This window comes from Pteropus alecto, unplaced genomic scaffold, assembly GCF_000325575.1.
Source record: "Pteropus alecto unplaced genomic scaffold, ASM32557v1 scaffold86, whole genome shotgun sequence".
Classification (NCBI taxonomy): domain Eukaryota; kingdom Metazoa; phylum Chordata; class Mammalia; order Chiroptera; family Pteropodidae; genus Pteropus; species Pteropus alecto.
Window position 1 is genome coordinate 33,948,525 of NW_006442109.1, and position 19,436 is coordinate 33,967,960.

The 19,436-nt window shown below is 36.5% G+C and overlaps 1 protein-coding gene and 1 pseudogene across 1 annotated transcript in view; one reads left to right on the forward strand and one right to left on the reverse strand.

The window, feature by feature from the left end:
• Nucleotides 1–19,436, forward strand: part of RYR3 (ryanodine receptor 3) — a 331,058-nt gene that overhangs the window by 77,330 nt on the left and 234,292 nt on the right. Inside the window, exons 11-12 of the mRNA XM_015595855.2 lie at nucleotides 6,262–6,435; nucleotides 10,457–10,578. Of these exons, the coding sequence (XP_015451341.1) occupies nucleotides 6,262–6,435; nucleotides 10,457–10,578 (296 nt within the window). The remainder of the gene's footprint in view (nucleotides 1–6,261; nucleotides 6,436–10,456; nucleotides 10,579–19,436) is intronic.
• Nucleotides 16,238–16,356, reverse strand: LOC112469891 (annotated as a pseudogene).

Sequence of the window (19,436 nt, forward strand, 5' to 3'; positions counted from 1 at the left end):
TGTTGCCACTCACTTACCATTGCCTTGAGCTTTAGCATACTAAAAATTTATCAGCCTTTAAACATTATTATTTATTTCCTCACCACTAAGCTTATACCTAGAATACCTTTTACTCCTCCACATATATCCATCAGTGAGCTCCTTTTCATCCTTCCAGACAAGTGTCAGATGTCCGTTATAGGAAGAAAGCTCTTCCATTGTCCTCCAGTAGGATCATGTTCATGATTCCATTACAGCCATCAGTAGCTCAACCAAGAGCCCCTGGATAACAAGGACCTCACATACCTCTCTCCTTATTTTGCACCCCAGCACCTAGCACAGCATGTAGCTTGTAGTACATTTGAAAAGTGCTTGGTGAAGGGATACATAAGTATGGTAATACATTGAAGTACAGAGTGAAATCCATTTCATTTATACCCCTGTCATCTTCATAAAAGTATTCTGTCATCATTGTATATTCATTTTGCATCATAACACTGTCCCTGTAAACATTCAAGGAGAGAGATTTATTATTTTGAACAGCTAAGTCAAATTTCTGTGAATTTGATTTCACATCATCTCCCCATGGTCTTAACATTGTAAGGCCATTCCCCAAGGATTGTCAGCTAATGTGATTTAATATTTGCTCTGGCATAGCAATACTGTCTATTTAGATGTCAGATCTCAATACGTTTACAACACTGAATTCGTTTCAGAGAAGGATGAATTAATGTTAAAGCAAGCCTCGTAACATGTAGCCATTTATTTTATAGTTATATTTAATGAATATACCATAAGTTTTGAATGATTGGGACAGAATCTCAGATTTTGCCTATTTTATTGCATAAGGGTATAGAGCTATCACTGTTCCTCATTAGAGGAAATTTTTCTTCGGTACATAAAAACATTAAATTTCATTTAGTCATCATTTATCAAATATCTACTATGTGCTAAGTACTGTGTTCTTGGTCAAACATGACTTCCCTACCTGCCTTTTGAAAACTGCCCACTTCTCTCTCTGATGTGTGTGCAAAGCATCCCTGCAGGCTGTATCCTCGTGTACCCTTTAACCTCAGTGACCCGAAACGAGGTAGCAGCTGGGCACATGGTGCATCCCTCTATGAAAAGATTGATGCTGACACGGTGCCGTTTGTGCCAATTTCCCAGCATGCTCTAATTCCTCACCAAGTCATCAGTTGCAGAAAGAGAGGATATGGAGCAAAGGAGGGAGGGGGCGAAGAGAAAACATGTACCTTAAGATTCAATCATCTAGAGACAGCACTACTTCCTAAAGTTTTATTTTAATAAATCTACAAAGAATTTTAAACATTTGAATTGAAGATTTCCCAAGTCTTTATTATTCATCGTGGACCAAATAAGCAGTCAAGGAACCATGGACTTTGAAATAGAAGGAACCTGGATTTGAACTGTCTGCCATTTGCTGTTCAGCCTTAATGTCCCTTCTTGTAAAAAAAAAAAAAAAAAATGGGGGTGAAGAAGCATGTCTTGAAGGATTATTGTGAGGATTCAGTAAGACCAAGAACATGACCTGGGAGTCCATTTCCTTATCTGTGAAGGTGATGGTGTGAGGACCAAATGAAGAAGATGAAGGAAAGACCCAGCATAGTAACTTCTGCTCAGGAATTGCACCTTCCCTAACAAGACAGACAAATCCACTCCCTTCACACACTTTAAATGGCAGAGGCCATTTCTCGTCAGCCACTCAGCAGACTTGCAACTAACCAGTCTATAGCAATCTCTTGCAGTGTGCAATTTTTAAAGGCCATTTTAAGAGATAATATTGAAGGTCAGAAATTCAGAAGGGGGCTATATTGGTGGAGAAGTGAACCCAAAGGTGATTTCTCAAGTTTCTCCAGAGATACCTAGACAAGGAGTGGGCTAACTAGAGCTTTCTTGATGGCTTTCTCCAGCATCTATGAATGGGCCCCATCTTCCCATATCTACTTTTCTTCTGAAATACTTTTGGGTGCTTAAAGTCTATTGGAAAGAAATTTTCTTGTCCTCTGTGGACACAGATGGTTTTATTATGTCAAATAACATTTAACTCAAATTAATACATAGTGAATTAGGACCTACTCTGTCCCACATATTAAGCTAGATACTAATGTCATAGTTGACCACTCATCCATCTCTAGCTTTATTTCTTTTCAATCCATCATTCACATTGCTGCTGGAACAATTATTGTAAGATGCAACTCTTGTGTTATCCCCTTACTTAAAATTCTTAGTGGATTCCATTACCTATACTACCTTTTTTCCAAGAAGTGTTTCAAAAAATAATTCTATAAAAAATTTTTTTAAGGAAAATGTTACATAAAACAGAGTTCAACTAGTTATTTTGGTTCTTTTTGTTTTTGTTTGCTTTTTACTGTAGGACTTGTAAGAGTCCATGTTATACTATCCTTATGTTCCCTTTGAGTCCTAAAAGAAGATACAGTACTTTTCCAAAGTCGTCTTTCCCCACAGAAAGCTTGTTAACATTGCGGGTTTGAGAAACATGAGCCTATAGAATGGAGTACCGAGTGCTTATTCAAATTCCTTTCAGGACTTCCACTGCCGTCCTTGCTACACTATGTCCATCTTACCAGAATGCCAGCCCCTTCCATATTCCCCTTCTCTCCTCTCCTCACCGAGTTCACATCAAGTGTCAGTTTTGAATAAAATTATCCCTAACTACCCAGGCAGAGTGAGTTGTTCTCTCTTCCAAAATCCAATTGCACCTTACATAGGAACCATATCACCTGTTGGTTTGTAAGTACAACTCCTAAAGTTTGTACAAACCCAGAGCCATTTTTTCAGGAAATAATAGCATATATTTTCAATAACTTTTTATCATGCCTTCAAACAACTAAAACACTAACATGAGAATTATTTAATTGTGCTAATGGTAACGAGTCTAAAAATTATGTTCAACTGACAAACAGGCTTTAGATTCACACTTGATTTTGGATTTTGTTCCATTACTTATTAGCTACAGGGCTTTGAGCAAATTGCTCAAACTCTGCAATCCTCAGTTTTGTCATCTATAAAGCAGGAGACAAAAAAAAAAAAAGACTGTTGAAAGGTTTGGAGAAAATGTTCTGAAAGTGTCATGTATAATACATATCATTTTGTAGGTGCTTGGTAAAAATCACATAATAATATTGTCATTGTAAAGTACTTAGCAAAATACTTGATTCAGAATAGGCACTAGACAAACACTTGTTCCAGTTCCCTTCCTTATCCTTCTAGAAACATTAAATCAATCTGGAGAGCAGCATCTTAATTATCTAAACCAAATATTTACGTGATAATTATGATGTGGTCACGAGCATTTCCTTCGTAAACTCTCCGTGAAGACGAGGATGATTACTATTACCCTTCAACACATTAGGACAAGTAACCTGTTCCTTCTTGGAATCAGTCTATAGTCTAACATAGGGAAGGTCTTGCAGATAAATAGGTAGACGAATTGATGCCCACACACCAATAAAATGAAAACAGATTATTTGCAACCTATTTTTAGCAGAGCATTGTTTTGAATACAAAGACAAGGAAATCCCAGTCTTGCCCTTGGAGAGTTTTCAGCCTGGCAGGGAGTAGGAAGTGTACCAATAAAGGATTCCCATCACAGATGGTAAAGAGCCATGAGGTGAAGGAAAGTGCCATAAGGCCAGAGAAAATGCAAAGGTAAATCTGGGAAGGCTCGATGAATAAGATGTAGAGATGCAAAGATGAGGCAGGAAAATTCCCAGCAGAAAGTGTCATGTCAGTAAAGACCCAGAGGAAGTGAACACTTGATATATCAAACAAACATAGTCCAATTTGGTTAGAGCATATAGCATATAAGAACTTGAGAAATGGCAATTGTATTCTGTAGGAACTGGGCAGTTATTGAAGGAGGGTGATTGGATTAGCCCTATCCTTTAGGAAGGTTTCATTTCCAGCAGTAGAGTGGGTACGTCTGGGGCCATAATCAAGTGAAAACAAATAGGGCAGCATTAGCTCATGCTCAAGTCAGAAAGAGATCACCAACCTGCTGTCAGTCAAATCAGGCTTCTCTATCACAGACGGCTCACATTTCCTTAATGATACATTATTTTTGTTTAGGTTTGGGTTGAGTTGGCTTCAATTTATATGTTTTAGATTTTGTTGTTGCTCCTGTTCTTTTAAATTAGAAGCAGCCACTACAATGGCTGCCATAGGACTTTGGGAGTTGATGCTGTTCTGTAAAAGCAAAGACAGAGAGACACTTCATTCTATAAACAATAATGATCCATTTATCTTAGAGACTCTAGAAAAACAGTTCCCAGAATTTAATTTCTTTTGGCACAGTCATATTTAAATAAATTAAAAGGGAAAAAATAAATGACCATCATAATGATAATTTGGGAACATGCAGTATTTTAACTGAGCTCTTCAAAATCAACATAATTATTTATATTTAACTGTTATCGTGTATATTTATTTTGCTGCATTGCCTATGGCTAGAGAACAGACTGGAGATGAAAACTTTGATGTGTTTAAGTCTGTTACTGGTCTGAATGTCTACAGAATTATGGATATTTCTAAAACAAAAATCAAGTATACATTATTTTGTAGAATAAATGTAAAGAACTTAGAACACTGCCTTGTCCTTTGGCTTTTCTTATAAAACCAGAAATAAGTTTCTTTGGAAATGTTCATTTTGAGAAATAAGTCATATTTAACAATCCAGTCAATGTTTCAACATACATTTAAAATAATTTATTGTAAAGTGTTAACATTGCTCAAAATGATTCCGTAAATGTGTGAAAAATAACTGACTTTGCTTTTATGAAGATTTGAAAGAAAAGAAATGAGCTGAAATAAAAACATTTGAAAGAAAAAATTACTCTGTTATATATATATTTATGTGTGTGTGTGTGCGTGTGTGTGTGTGTATTCCTTCAGTATATGTTTATTAAGTAATTGATAGGTGCTGGATTCTCTGTATTAGGAATCTAAAATTCATTTAAATCTGGCCCATGCCTTGATTCTTTTATACCCTGGCTAAAGGAAAGCATCATGTTAAAAAAGCACATTTACAATTTAAGTTACTAATTGCTCAATAGAGGAATGAGACTATGCTGGGGAAATACAGCAGGAGAGATTAACTCTGCCTTCACAGAGAAGGTGTCATCTGATCAGAGTATTGAAGGGGGAGTAGGAGTTTAGAGCAGTGGGGAACTGGATTTCTGGTTTAAATCTTGGCCTTTTTACTACTTATTGAGTGACCTTGGGCAAATTACTTATTGCTCTATACCTTTATTTTCTCCTCAGTAAAACTGGGATAATATTTGCAGCCACAACAGAGACTGCTATGAACAGTTAATACATGTAAAGAACTTAGAACACTACCTTGTCTATAGTAATAACTCAGTACATGTGCTACTCTTGTTCTGTCATTAAGCACGAGAGTAAAATTGTCATGAGTAGAGGAAACAGCTATTCTGCAAAAATATTCAAAATGCTGCCTAGCTAATGGCTTTTACAAATGAGCAATTTAACACAAGATACAGAGAAAAAATGGAAATTGAATAGAGCCATTCAGAGGTCCTGATTGATGGCAAGAAGACAGAGTTGCCGTGCACCACGGGTCTACTTCCTGACTCACTCTGACCTTCAAGGGGACACCTGATGCACAGCAATTCCTCTTTCCATACTGGAGAATAAGTTTAGTGACACAGTCACAATTAAAAAATGAAACCCATTAACTGCAACACACAACTGAGGCAGCCATAAGAGACTTATATGCCAATTACTGTGTTAGACTTAAGGCATAGTGCCCCTACCTGCTCAGAGTCGCTGTCTCTGCTGATTTCTATAAAAGATATCTCAAAGATATATTTAAAGTTCCTGAGTCAGAGCATTTATATAAGATAACCATTAAAATTATAGAAAATACAATTTGCTAAAAATAAGTTAATTGGCCAGTAAAGGGTTAATTGTTAAAGTATCTAAATCAGGATGAAGAAAGTAGAAAATATAATGGAGAATTCTATAAAAACAGAAAGAGACAGCTTACTCCTTTTTGCATAGATTTATATATCACTAAAGCAGCCAAAACTTGAAATCCATTGATTTTACAATTAACAGCAGATAATGGAATCAAGCTTTTCTGAAATCCTGGCTTAGACAGACACATAATTATTTTGGTAATTGGTTTCCTAGCTTACAAATGCAATATAGGTGATTTTTTTAATATATTACATTTCTGTTTAATCGGACATGCCTACATTTGTTTCATTTTCTGTGAAATAGGAAATCAAGGAGAAATTGGATTCCAGTCACAAGCGAGATATAGAAGGCATGGGAGTTCCAGAAATAAAGTATGGAGATTCTGTCTGCTTTGTCCAGCATGTAGCCAGTGGTCTGTGGGTGACCTACAAAGCACAGGATGCCAAGACACCCCGCCTTGGACCTCTGAAAAGAAAGGTGAGGGGTTGGAAAGGCTTTCCAGAATTGTTTTACACTGAGTTGGAAGCAACTTGGCAATAGAAGCTACCGTGAGAATCAGGTAGATGTGATATATGTTTAGTTACTCTTCCTAGGAGTTATTCTGTGGCAGATAGTACAGCTTAATTTGGTTACTTTGACTTTATATTCAGTGCAAAAAAAAAAAAAAGTTAAATAGAATGCAAATCTGTGAGGAGGGGGTAGAATTTGTTCAATGTACTCTAAAACCTGCACTAAATGACTTGGTGGTACGCTCTTTGGGGATTAACCACATCATTGCTCCCTCCATTTAAGTGGATAATTGAGTTACTATGCCATTTCATAATACAGAGACTAAATAGAATCTCTACAGAGAAAAAGCGGATTGCATGATAACAAGCCCACAGGAACCAACATGCAGAAAGATGAGATATTGTGGAATGATACTGTCTCCACAGAGATTATATCCAGATTTGAGTTGTTCATCACAGCCTGCTACAATGGGAAACTGGCTTGGATACACACAGCATCTTTTTACCAGAAAGTCAATAAGAGTGTTTCTTTTGATAAGAAGCAAGAAAACAGATGCCCAAAGCATGACGCTTTTTTTTTTTTCTGGGAAAACTCTTATAGAACACAGGTTTAGGTAGTGAAGGAGGCCCAAAATAAAGTTCAAGGAGGCATTGTCCACTGTAGATTGTCAGCCTAATATGGAGATGATGCAAAGTTCCCAGGAATGCTGGTGATTAGTTGTAAGAAAGGAGGTTGAGAGCAAACCATAGGGCAATATTTTACTTCTGTGTAAAGTAAAACAAAGCAGTAAAATATCCATAAAGAAGAAAATAAAATTAGAGGAGATCGAAAATAGAATAAATAAGAGGCCACACAGACTGGCTTGTAGGAGCCCAACACTTCCTCTGCAAACAATTATAAAGACTAGATACAATACAAAAAAAAAAAAGAAAAACCCTGTGAAGATTTCAACAACCTTCAGGGCACCCAGGACATGAGTGTTAAAGATCCCAAATAGAATGTAATTGCACTAAGTGAGTTCCACCTTTGTAACCATTTCCCCTTGGTATTTGCTGAGTTGCAATACCAAGGAATGGAGTTTTGTGTTAGCTTCACTGGGCTGGAGAGACAGATTAGAGACAAAGTCAGTCAAGTTTTCTGTGACTTAAGGGGTGGAGATTCCAGAGTGAAGGGAACTGTAGAAACATGAACCTGAAATTCTGTATGCAATGTGCCCTGGAATCTTAACTTGACAGTGCATGGGGTGCAAAGCTAAGATAACAAACTAAGTGACAGCTATGAGGAAGAAGAGCAAAGCCCAGATGTGGACAGTATGACAGTACTAGGGAGACAGAGGTCGGGGTTCAAGGTCCCTCAAGTCGGAATGACTCTTGAAAATACAGTAGGCTTTCAATTAAATCCCAAAAGGGCTCTACTCCAGAAGTAAGGACTACTCCCTGGAAATAAGGGCAGATTAAAAACAAATGCCAAAAACCTATCATCTACCCTACCAGCCTATGGGAAGAAAAGTAATCATCTACAGAGTATGATGATATTATCTGGAGCCTCCACAACTTTTCATACCTACTTAGGTATTGATAACATTTAAAGATAGTGGAATTTGTAGGTCTTGGCTAAAACTCTGGGTGGGAGGGGACATACTCAAAAGACTCTGTCAACTGAGAGAGATCCCAGTTCCTGATGTTGATTTATTGTGCCTATAGTCCCTAGATCCACTTAATTGCTGGAATGTGCATTTGAATTTGGGTGGGGGATGGGTACTTTTCAAAACTCTAAATGGTGTTATGATGTTCAGCCCTTGACAAGGTTGCCTTTCTCCATTTTGTGAGGAGCAGGTTAAGTTCCCCTCTGAAAATACAGAGGATGTCCAAATCTATGTTAAGCATTTTATGAAACAAAGAGACACCTGGAAAAACCAATGGAGAACAGATACAGTGAAAACCCTGATGAATAATAACTCATCTTGAGGGAAGTATCCTCTTTTCCATTCCTGTCTCAGGCTTCTCTCTGCTATTGGGCTGTGGGATTTCTCCAAAAGAAAAAGGACCTTAAGAACTGGGCTGCAGCGATCAGTAGGGCACATAACAACTGCATTTTCTTTTTTCTTTTCTTTTCCTTTTCTTTTATTTTTATTTATTTTTTATTATGGTAACAGTTAACGAAATCCAATAAGTTACAGATGTACATTTTAACAGTAAGGTGTATATATATATATATATATACACATATATATGTATATGTATATATACGTACATATTTACACTGTGTGTTCACCTCTCATAGTTAGATTTCTTTCTGTCACCACATATTTGACCCCTTTTAGCCCATCTACCTCCCCCTTCCCTTCTCCCCCTACCCTCTGGTAACCACTAGTTTTTTGTCCATGTATCTCTGTTTGAACAACTGCATTTTCTAACAGCTGCATTTTCCCCATTTCTCATTGCTTTCTTATTTGGCTGGCCAGTTTGAATGTGCTGTCCGAATAAGCAAAACCTAAGGCTTTTGGTCTTTAGGGACCAGAAAGCTGGGACTGAAGCCAAAGTAAACCTAGGGGCAATGTATTGCCAAATCTGAAAGCAGCATTATTAACTAGTTGCTGAAAAGTTCTGGCAAAGTGATGCTTTGAAATGGTGAGTCCAGTGGTAAGGACATCCTTCGCTAAGACTTAAGCTGTAGTGTATAAGTGAGATGTGAAGTCGTTTTTCAAAAAGGAACTTAAACTTTTCAAGCCAGTATTTTACTCCCCATATGAATGAATTATGAATGGCGAATGAAGGACATACTTTCAGAAGAAGAAAAAAAGGAAAAGATTTTCACATGAAAAGGAAAATAAGTTGTTTCTTTGTGTTAAAATGAGAAAAACCAAAAATCCTTATTCTAAAGATATTTTCTAAAGCTATATGTTGTATTTATTTGACATATCGACAGACTGACCATCATCCCCAAACCCAGTCACCAAGGACCTACAAGTGATCTCCCTTCATTTACTCACACCAAGAGGAAACTGCTGGGAACTTGAATCAAAATTTGCCCCTGACTTGAACTAGAGTCAAACCTTCCCAGTTAATATCTGCACATATGTGACCTTTTTAAGGGGAAAAACTACTGACTTCCATACCAAAAGCTGCTAGCCCCACCCCAAAATTGTATTATGTCATTGGTGATCAGTAAATATGCTTAGCTTCTAGATAATTGATCTGCGATCAGTAATATACTGCCCTTCATAAGAAACATTCATTGAGCACCTCTTATATTCTAGGAAACATGCTAAATGATTTACATGTAAATCATCTAATCTTCCAAACACCCTGTAAGGATAAATTCTTTTGCAGATGGTGCAGTCGAAGCAAAGAGAGGTTAAGTAACTTGCCCAAGGTCACACAGCTGGGAAGTGCACAGCAGGACTAGAACTCAAGTTGCTGATACTAGAGCCTATGCTTTCAAACTTTCTAGCCTCACTGAGAAGCAAACTACCATCCTGAGCCGCTTACCCAGTTTGACAGTGAGCTAACCCAGTGTAGCTGACCTGCGGGAGAGAAACCCATGCCTGCTCCCAGTGGATGGAGGGTTTTGCTTTAACGTCTCTTTCCTCTTCCTCAATTTATCTCTGAAGGCAAAGGCTCTAACAAAATGGTTTTTTTCCATCGCCTCGAGTAAGGTTTTGTGTTCACTTTAAGAGAAAAATCTATTATACAGTATGTTTTCATCTTTTAAAACGGCCATCTAGGCCCAAGAAATTTATTGTAACTCATACCACAGTGGCACATAAAATTTTATTTTCATCAAAGCATCGTGTCTCAAGAATGATTCATATGTCAGTAATAGGGCATGTGGGCAAAATAACTTTGTTAATGTCCCATTTTCAAAGTGGACCCAGGAGAACTTTGTTGGGGAGGAGTACAAGGGTTGAGGGAAACACTGCAAGAAATGTCGACTGCCTGGCTGTGGAGTAATGCGTAACCTGGATCTGGTGTGCTTTGCTCTGTAGGTCATACTCCATCAGGAAGGCCACATGGATGATGGGTTAACACTGCAGAGATGCCAGCATGAGGAGTCCCAGGCTGCTCGGATCATCCGGAACACAACAGCCTTATTCAGCCAGTTTATAAGGTATGTGAATTCCTTCCCTTTCTCTACTGTTAGTTTCTACCCTGTGGCCTTCCAATTCCACCTACCCACTCCCTTTTAAGAAAATAATTAAACACCAGCAAAGAGTTTTACCAGAGAGAGCTTGGGACTGAATCCTATTTCCCACATAGATGACCTCCTACCACCCTCTCTGTCTGCCCACAAATGCCCAAGCCTCATCGGTTATTCAGGTTGGTGTCATGAAGACCCAAGGTCTTCTCATGAAAATTAAGTAAAGAGGGCTGGAGAGCTTTAAGTCCCTTTTGTATTAATGTATGAAGAGGAAGGAGAGAAAAGAAACAGGTCCACTCCCTCTCTGCTATTTAGAAAGGCTTCTACATCATTTAGAATTGTTGCTATGGTTTTCATCTAAGTAAATTTGCATTGGAAGCCTTGAGTTACCCATCTATGGCTGAGACTTAAATGGGAAAAGGGACCAAACTGCCTGCTTGGTTCAGAATTCCCCCCATCCCCACCCCTACCCCCGCCTTAATAGTGCTGCCGATACAGAACTCTGTGGATTGCGTTCACCAATTGCCATGAGGAATGGATTCTGTCGTAAACAGTCCAGTGTTCCAAGCTATCTCTCTCTTGTAGGAAAACATGTCTAAAGCCAAAATGTTAAAATTTCTTATATGAATTTGCATAAAATGAGAAAAAGGTTTTATTCTTTTACTTTTCTTCCTGTTGAAACACTGTGATCCAAGGAATGCATATTAGTTAGTATATAAGGTAAGGTGCTGTTGCAGTTTAGGGTAAATTTTATTTTTCTTTAAAGTAATATTATAGGATAGATTAGTGTTTTAAAGAAAATAGTCGGGCTACTGGGGCTCAGGTTCCTTCTGTCTTGCTGCTTTGAGATTTCCTACAGGTTGTTTAAGTATTTAAACAACTAGCACACCCTGGACTAGCACACCACCATCACCACCTGGGAACTTGTTAAAAGTACAAAACCTCAGGTTTTACTCCAAACCTACTGAATTAGACACCTGGGAGTGGTCCAAGAAAACTGTGTTTTAACAGGCCCTCCAGCCGATGCTGATGCATGCTAAAGTTTGCAAACCACTGCCCTGGAATAGGGGTCTCAACCTTGGCCACATGTTCAGTTCATTGTGGGAGCTTTTAACACACTGATACCCAGGCTGCACTTCAAGCCAATTGCATCAGCACCTCTGGGGTGAAATCCAGACACCAGCTTTTCTTTTTTTTTAGATTTTTTAAAAATTTATTTTGCCGTTGTAGTTGACATACAATATCATATTAATTTCAGGTGTACATCATAGTGATTAGACATACAACTTATGAAGTGATCACCCAGATAAGTCTAGTACCTCTCTGACACTAGTTGTTATAATATTATTGACTTATATTCCCTATGCTGTACTTGATATCCCCATGAACACTCCCACGACTATTTTTATAACTGACAATTTGTACTTCTTAATCCCTTTCACCATTTTTGGCCATTTCCCCACATCTTCTATCAGGCGACCATCAGTTTGTTGTGTTTATGAGCTCGTTTTTGTTTTGTTTATTCGTTTTTTAAATTCAACAACAAAAGTGAAATGAAATCATACTGTCGGAAACCAGCCGACCAAGTCAAACCAGGTACCTGAATGGGGGAGCGGGGACTGAGAAAAAAGAGAAGACAGACAGGGTGCAGGAGGGAGAACAGATCTCACAACTGTCTCTCTGAGTTTATTTCTTATGCTCCTTTTTATACATAATCTGTTCCTTTGTGTATCCCAAGATAACATAATTAAAGTAACATCCTGAAGATCGAGGTACAATCGACACTCCCTTTGACACTCCCTTTATCTATACTTAATCTTCTTCTTCCTGGAATTCCACAGAACCAGCCTTTTTCTTTTTTATGCAGGCAGGCCTCCGGAGATAATCCATGTACTCTTGAATTTTGGGAGCTTTAGCTCCCTACATCATACAGTGTTTGTCTTTCTCTATCTGACTTATTTCGTTTAGCATCATGCCCTCTAGGTTCTTTCATGTTGTTGCAAAAAGAAAGATTTCATTTTTTATGGCTAAGTAATAATAATCCATTGTATATATGTATGACATCTTATTTATTCATTCATCTATTGATGAACATCTAGGTTTTTTCCAAATCTTGGCTACTGTAAACAATGCTGCAATGAACAGAGGGGTGCCCCTATCTTTTCGAAATAACAACCAGCTTTTAATTAAAGCTCCCCAGGTGATTCTGATATTAAGCTATAGTTGACAACCACTGCCCTGGTATGTTTTCTTCATCAACATGATCAAAAATTGCTTACTAACACCGTTCTGAGGTCTGTTCTGTAAAAGGAAGAGGAAAGAGGAAGCGAGTTCTTTTTTTAAAAGATATAAACCAGAAGTAGTTCACTTTATCTTGAATTCTTTTGGCTGAAACTTAGTCACATGGCCACACCTAGCTGTAGGGAGGCAGAGAAATATAATCTCTGGTTGATTGGCTTTGTACCCAGTACAAATCAGGGATTCCATTACTAAATTGGAGAAAGTAGGCAATAGAGATATTTCTTCCAGGGCATAGAACTGAGGCCTGCAGGTCAACCATCCTGAGTCTGCTTTTGCCTCTGGCACTGGTATCCTGTGATCCCTGAGCAAAATATTTTCTCCTTTTGATGCCATATTACATCCAGACGTGCTCTCCTTCTTCAAAGAAAGGGAATAAGAACAAATGGCTTGATATAGACAGACAAAGATAGCTACATGCAAATATGAATTTTTCATGTAATCTGGACTATTACCAGAACCATTAAAGGTAGACGGTTTTGTTTTTCTGGCCCCCAGTTCTCTCAACCTGCACCCCTATGTCTTTCTTAAAAGTCAGTGATCCCTACCTTATAAATGTATATAAATTAATTCAAAATGGATCAAAGACCTAATTTCAAGTCTCAAAACTATAAAACTGGGAAGAGAAAACAAAGGCCTAAATTTTCATGACCTTGGATTAGGCAGTGGTTTCTTCAAAATGATACCAAAACCAAAAGCAACAAAAGAAAAAGTAAATAAATTGGACTTTATCAAAATTTAAAACTTTTTTGCTGCAAAAGGCACCATCCAGAAAGTGAAAAAAAAAAAAAACAGCTCACATAATAGGACAGAATATTTGCAAATCATCTATCTGATAAGGTACTTGTATCTAGAATAAAGAACTCTCACAACTCAACACTGAAAAGACAAATGGACCAATTTAAAAATAAGCAAAGAAACTGAATAGACATTTCTCCAAAGAGGATATACAAATGGCCAATAAGCATATGAAAAGATGTTCACCATTAGCCATCAGGAAAATGCAAATCAAAACTACAGTGATATAACAACACTTTACTCCCACTAGGACGGCTATAATAAAAAAAAAAAAAAAAAAAACTTAATAAAAAATGCAGGACAGGATATGAAGAAATCAGAACCCTCATACACTGCTGGTGGGGATATAAAATGTCACAGCCACTTTAGAATGTAGTCTGGAAATTCCTCAAAAGATTAAACGTAGAGTTACCATATGACCCAGCAATTTCACTCCTAGGTATATGCCCAAGAGATATGAAACATATGCCTATGCGAAAACTTGTACACAAATGTTCAAAGCAGCATTATTCATAATAGCATAAAAGTGGAAACAGCCCAGCCAATCAACTGTTAAATGAAAAATAAAATGTGCCACATCCATACAGTGGAATATGATTTGTCCATAAAAAGGAGTGGAGTCCTGATACACACTATAACATGGATGAGCCTTGAAAACATTATGCTAAGTTAAAGAAGCCAGTCACAAATGACCACATTGTATGATCTCATTTATATGAAATGTCCAAAATAGGCAAATATGTAGAGATAGAATGTAGATTTGTGTTGTATAAGGGTAGTCATAGAGGGAAAGGGGAGTGAGTGCTGATGGCTATGGGATTTTGGGGGGAGCTAATGAATAAGTTCTAAAATTGATTGAGGTGATGGTTACACAACTCTGTAAATATACTAAAAACCATTAAACCGTTGAATCATACCCTTTAAATGATTGTATGATATGTGAATTATATTTCAATAAAGCTGTTATTTTAAAAAAGTAAGTGGGAGTTCAATGCCTCACAATGAGAAAATTATTTTTAAACATCTTTATTGGGTTATAATTTACATATCATAAAATTCATCCTTTTGAGTGTAGAAAGCCGTGAATTTTAATAAATTTACAGAACCGTGCAACCATTAACACAATTCAGTTTTAAACATTTCCATCACCCCAAAATGATTTCTTATGCCCTTGCATTTTATACTGGTTGATATCCCTAGACAACTAGGTATCTACTTTTTGTCTCTATTTACTACATTAAATTGATAAATCGCACACTAGATGGTCTTTTGAATTGGGTCTTTTTACTTAATGTTACACTTTTAAGGTTCATCCCTGTTATAGCTCATAATAGTATTCTGTTGCCTTTTATTCCTGAAGAGAATCCTTCATGTATGTCTACCAGATATGGATAGAGATATACATATACGCATATAAATGTATATATGTATATATGTGTGATTGTGTGTAATACATACACACACACACAAAGAAGAGATTTATATATATAGATATCGAGAGAGAGAGAGAGATACCTACATACAGACACACACTTCACATTCATTCTGTTTATTCATCAATGGAGGAACAGTTGGGTTGTTTCTATTTTTAGTTATGCTCAGTAATGCTTCTATGTAAATTAGTGTAAAAGTTTTGGGATGTATGTTTTTATTTCTCTTGGGGAAATACCTAGGAGTGGAATTGCATAGTCATGTGTAAATTTTTTTAACTTTCAAATATTTTTGCGGTAAAATTTACAATTTTAACCATCTTTAAGTGTACATTTCAGTGGCATTAAGTGCATTCAAATTGTTGTGCAACCATCACCACTTTGCATCTTGAGAACTTTTACATTATCTCAAGCTGAAATTCTGTACCATTTAAACAGTAACTCCCCATTCTCCACCCCCTCCAGTCTCTGGTAATCACTATTACATTGTATCTAAATACCACATTTTGTTTATGTATTCATTCATCAGTGGACACTTGACGATGTTTAACTCTAAGAAACTGGAAACCGGTTTTCCAAAGGAGATATACCATTTTCTATTCTACTTTGAAATGTCTGAAGTTCCATTTTCTCCACATCGGTTTTCCAAAGGAGATATACCATTTTCTATTCTACTTTGAAATGTCTGAAGTTCCATTTTCTCCACATCGTTGCCTATAATTGTTATTGTCTGACTTTTTTGATTGTAGTTATTCTAATGAATATGAAGTGGTATATCACTGTGGTTTTAATTTGCATTTCCAAAATGACTTATGATTTTAACTATCTATGTGCTTATTAGCCATTCATGTATCTTCTCTAGTAAAATGTAATCAAGTCTTTGCCTATTTTGTAGTTGGATTGTTTGTCTTCAAATTGAGATTTAATAGTTCTTTGTATCTGCTGGTTATGTTTTTTATAGATTTATGATTTACAAATATTTTCTCCTAGTTTGTGGCATTTCTTCTTTTCTTTTCTTTTTTTTAATGGTGAGGCAATCCTTGGTTGACCTCACAGATTGCAAGGACCTTGTCAGTTTACAATCCCCCCGCTTTTCTTTTTAACTCCTACAGCACCTGGTCTTCCTAGGTGGTCTCCCATCCAAGTACTAACCAGGTCCAACCCTGCTTATCTTCCGAGATCAGACAGGATCGGGCTTGTTCAGAGTGGCATGGCCGTAGACTTCTTATTTACTTAATGGTGTTTTTGAGGCATGAAAAGTTTTAATTTTGATGATGTCTAATTTAACATTATTTTTGTTTGTGGATCATGCTTTTGGTATCATATCTAAGAATTCTTTGCCTAACCTCAAATCACCCAGATTTTCTCCTGATTTCTTCTGAACATTGCATAATTTTAGTTCTTATATTTAGGTCTTAATCCATTTTGAATCAGTTTTTGTTTACAGTATGAGGTAAGGATTTAAATTCATTGGATTATGTGGATATCTGATTATCCCTGCACAGTTTGCTGAAAATTTGTTCTTTCTCCATTAAATTGCCTTGGCACCTTTGTCAAAAGTCAAGTGACCATAAATATAATGGTTTATTTCTGGACCCTCAATTCCATTCCATTGATCTATATACTTGTCATTATGCCAAAACAGCACTGTCTTAATTAATGTAGCTTTATAGTAGTAAATATTAAAATCAGGTAGAGTGAGGCCTCTAATTTTGTACTTCTTTTCAAAATTAATTTAGTTCTTTTGGGTCCTTTGCCTTTCCATATAAATTTTAGGGTAAATTTGTCAGTTTTTGCAAAAAAAAAAAAAAAATCCTTCTGGGATTTTGATAGATACTGCATTTAATCTACAGATAAGTTTTGGGAGAACATTTCATAATAATGAATCTACCAATCTGCAAACAGATTATCTCTCCATTTATTTATTTTTCTTGAATTCTTTTCAGCAAGACATTATAGTTTTCAGTGTATAAATCTTAGGATTCTTTTGAAAATTGTATTTCTAAGTATTTTTGATGCCACTACAAATGGAATTGATTTTGAAATTTCAGGTTGTTCACTACTGGCATATATAAATACTGGTATATAGATATTGAGGTTTTTAAATATCAATCATGTGTCCTGTGACTTAATTGAAATTTTTTTTATTAGTTCTAGTGGGATTTTTTCTGGCACGGATTCTTGATAATTTTCTACATTATAGGATCATGTCACCTGTGAATAGAGAGTTTTATTTTTCCTTTCCAATATGGATGCCTCCCTCCTTTTTTTATGATTACACTGGCTAGAACATTGACTACACTGTAGAGTAAAAGTGGAGAGAAAAGACATCCTTGTCTTGTTCCTAATCTTAGTGGCAAAACATTCCATCTTTGACCATTAAGTATGATGTTAGCTATGTGGTTTTGGTGTATACCCTTTATCAGGTTGAAGAAGTTCTCTTGTATTCCTGGTTTGTTGAGTTTTTTTACAGAATGAGTGTTAGATTATGTCCAGTTCTTTTTCTTTATCTGTTGAGATGATCATGTGGTTTTGTCCTTTATTAATACAGTTTATTACATTAACCGATTGAAATTGGGGTATTGAAATCTGTTTTTGTTGAATTGTCTGTTTCTCCCTTAATTCTGTCCATTTTTGCCTCACATATTTTGAGCTCTGTTGGGTGCTTATATGTTTATAATAGATATATCTTCCCGATAAATTGATTATTTTATAATTGTAAATGTCTCCCTTTTTTCTCTACAAAAATTTTCTGTCTTAAAGAATGTTTTCTAGAGCCACTCCAAATGTCTTTCATGCAGATTATGGTTACTATTTGGATGGTATTATCTCTTCAGTCTTTTTAACTTTCAGCCTATTCGTGTCTTTGAATCTACAAAGTATGTCTTGTAGCTAGCATACATTGGATTTTTTTAATGTAGTTTGACAATCTTTTCCTTTTATTGTTGTATATAATCTATTTATAGGTAATGTACTCATTCAAATGGTTGGATTTATATCTGCCATTTTGGTATTTGATTTTTATGTCTCATATCTTTTTTGTTCCTTCTTAGTGCCTTTTGTTGTGTTACTTTCTAGTGTATCGTTTGTTGAGTTTTTGCTAACTACTCTTTTTTAGTTATATTCTAGTGGTTGCTTTAGGAAACTCAATATGTATTTAACTTGAAAGAAATTAATACAAATTTAAGAAGTAAAATAAAGCAACTTTGCTTCAATATTGTCCCTGATCCTTTGTGACAATATTGTCATGTATATTACATCTTCACGTGTTATAGGCTAGCAGTACAGTTTTATAATTATTGTCTTATGCATTTGTTTTTTTAAGAGTTACAAGAACAAAATATATATGTTTATACTGTCTATTATATTTACCTGCATAATTACCATTATCAGTGCTCTTTTTTTTCTTCATGTTGACTATAGCTATTGTCTGGCATCATTTTCTTTCAGCGTAGCAGACTTCCCTTAGTATTTCTTATAAGGCAAGCCTGCTACCCATGTGGGTTGGCTAACATGTTAAAGTTCAGGCAGTTTTAAGCCTGTCCAAGATTTTACTTTCTGCTTGCACAAGGAAGGCCTGATTTTTTTCTAGAGATGAATAGATAGGTAGTACCCTCTCCAACCCTTCCTTAGCGTGCATGCAGCCTTGCATGTGGTCTGCCCTACCCCATTAAAAATTCTTTGCTATGAAGCTGGAGGAAGGCATGGGAACGGCTTCAGGCTGAAACACCATAAACTCCCACTGTTCTTACCAAGGTTCATATTTTTTTTAAGAACTACTTCTCAGTATGTTGTATGCCTTTGGTCAATTTACAGAGTCCTACAAAGTTATTTTGGGTGATTTGATCCAATCCAATTCATTATTTTGTTGTAGAGATTTGCTGAACTCACTCAGCTATTGTGAAAGTTCTCCCTTCAATGGGGGAAATTCTTGACTCTCTCAGTCATGGAATGTTTTAGAAGGAGGACTAATGAAAAATAAACCAATGAGGCAGAAGCCATAGAACTTGAATTTTGCAAAATCTGGGAAGTGAAAGATAAAATAATTTGGGTATACATCCTCCCCTCTCATCTCTTTTGAGAAATGAACAGTGCTTGCTGTGTACAAATAGAAACCAGAAGGTGGGAGTGGACCTCTGGGAGAGCAAATTAAAGTTAAATGAATAGGGAAGGAGAAAGAAAGAACAATGAAGAAGAAAGGTTAAAGTGTGCATATGCTGTCTCATCATCCTCTGTAGAGTTGTTGGGTGCTGTCCAAGAGGACAGATGAACAATGTGAGAGATGAAGGAGTCTCAGAAATC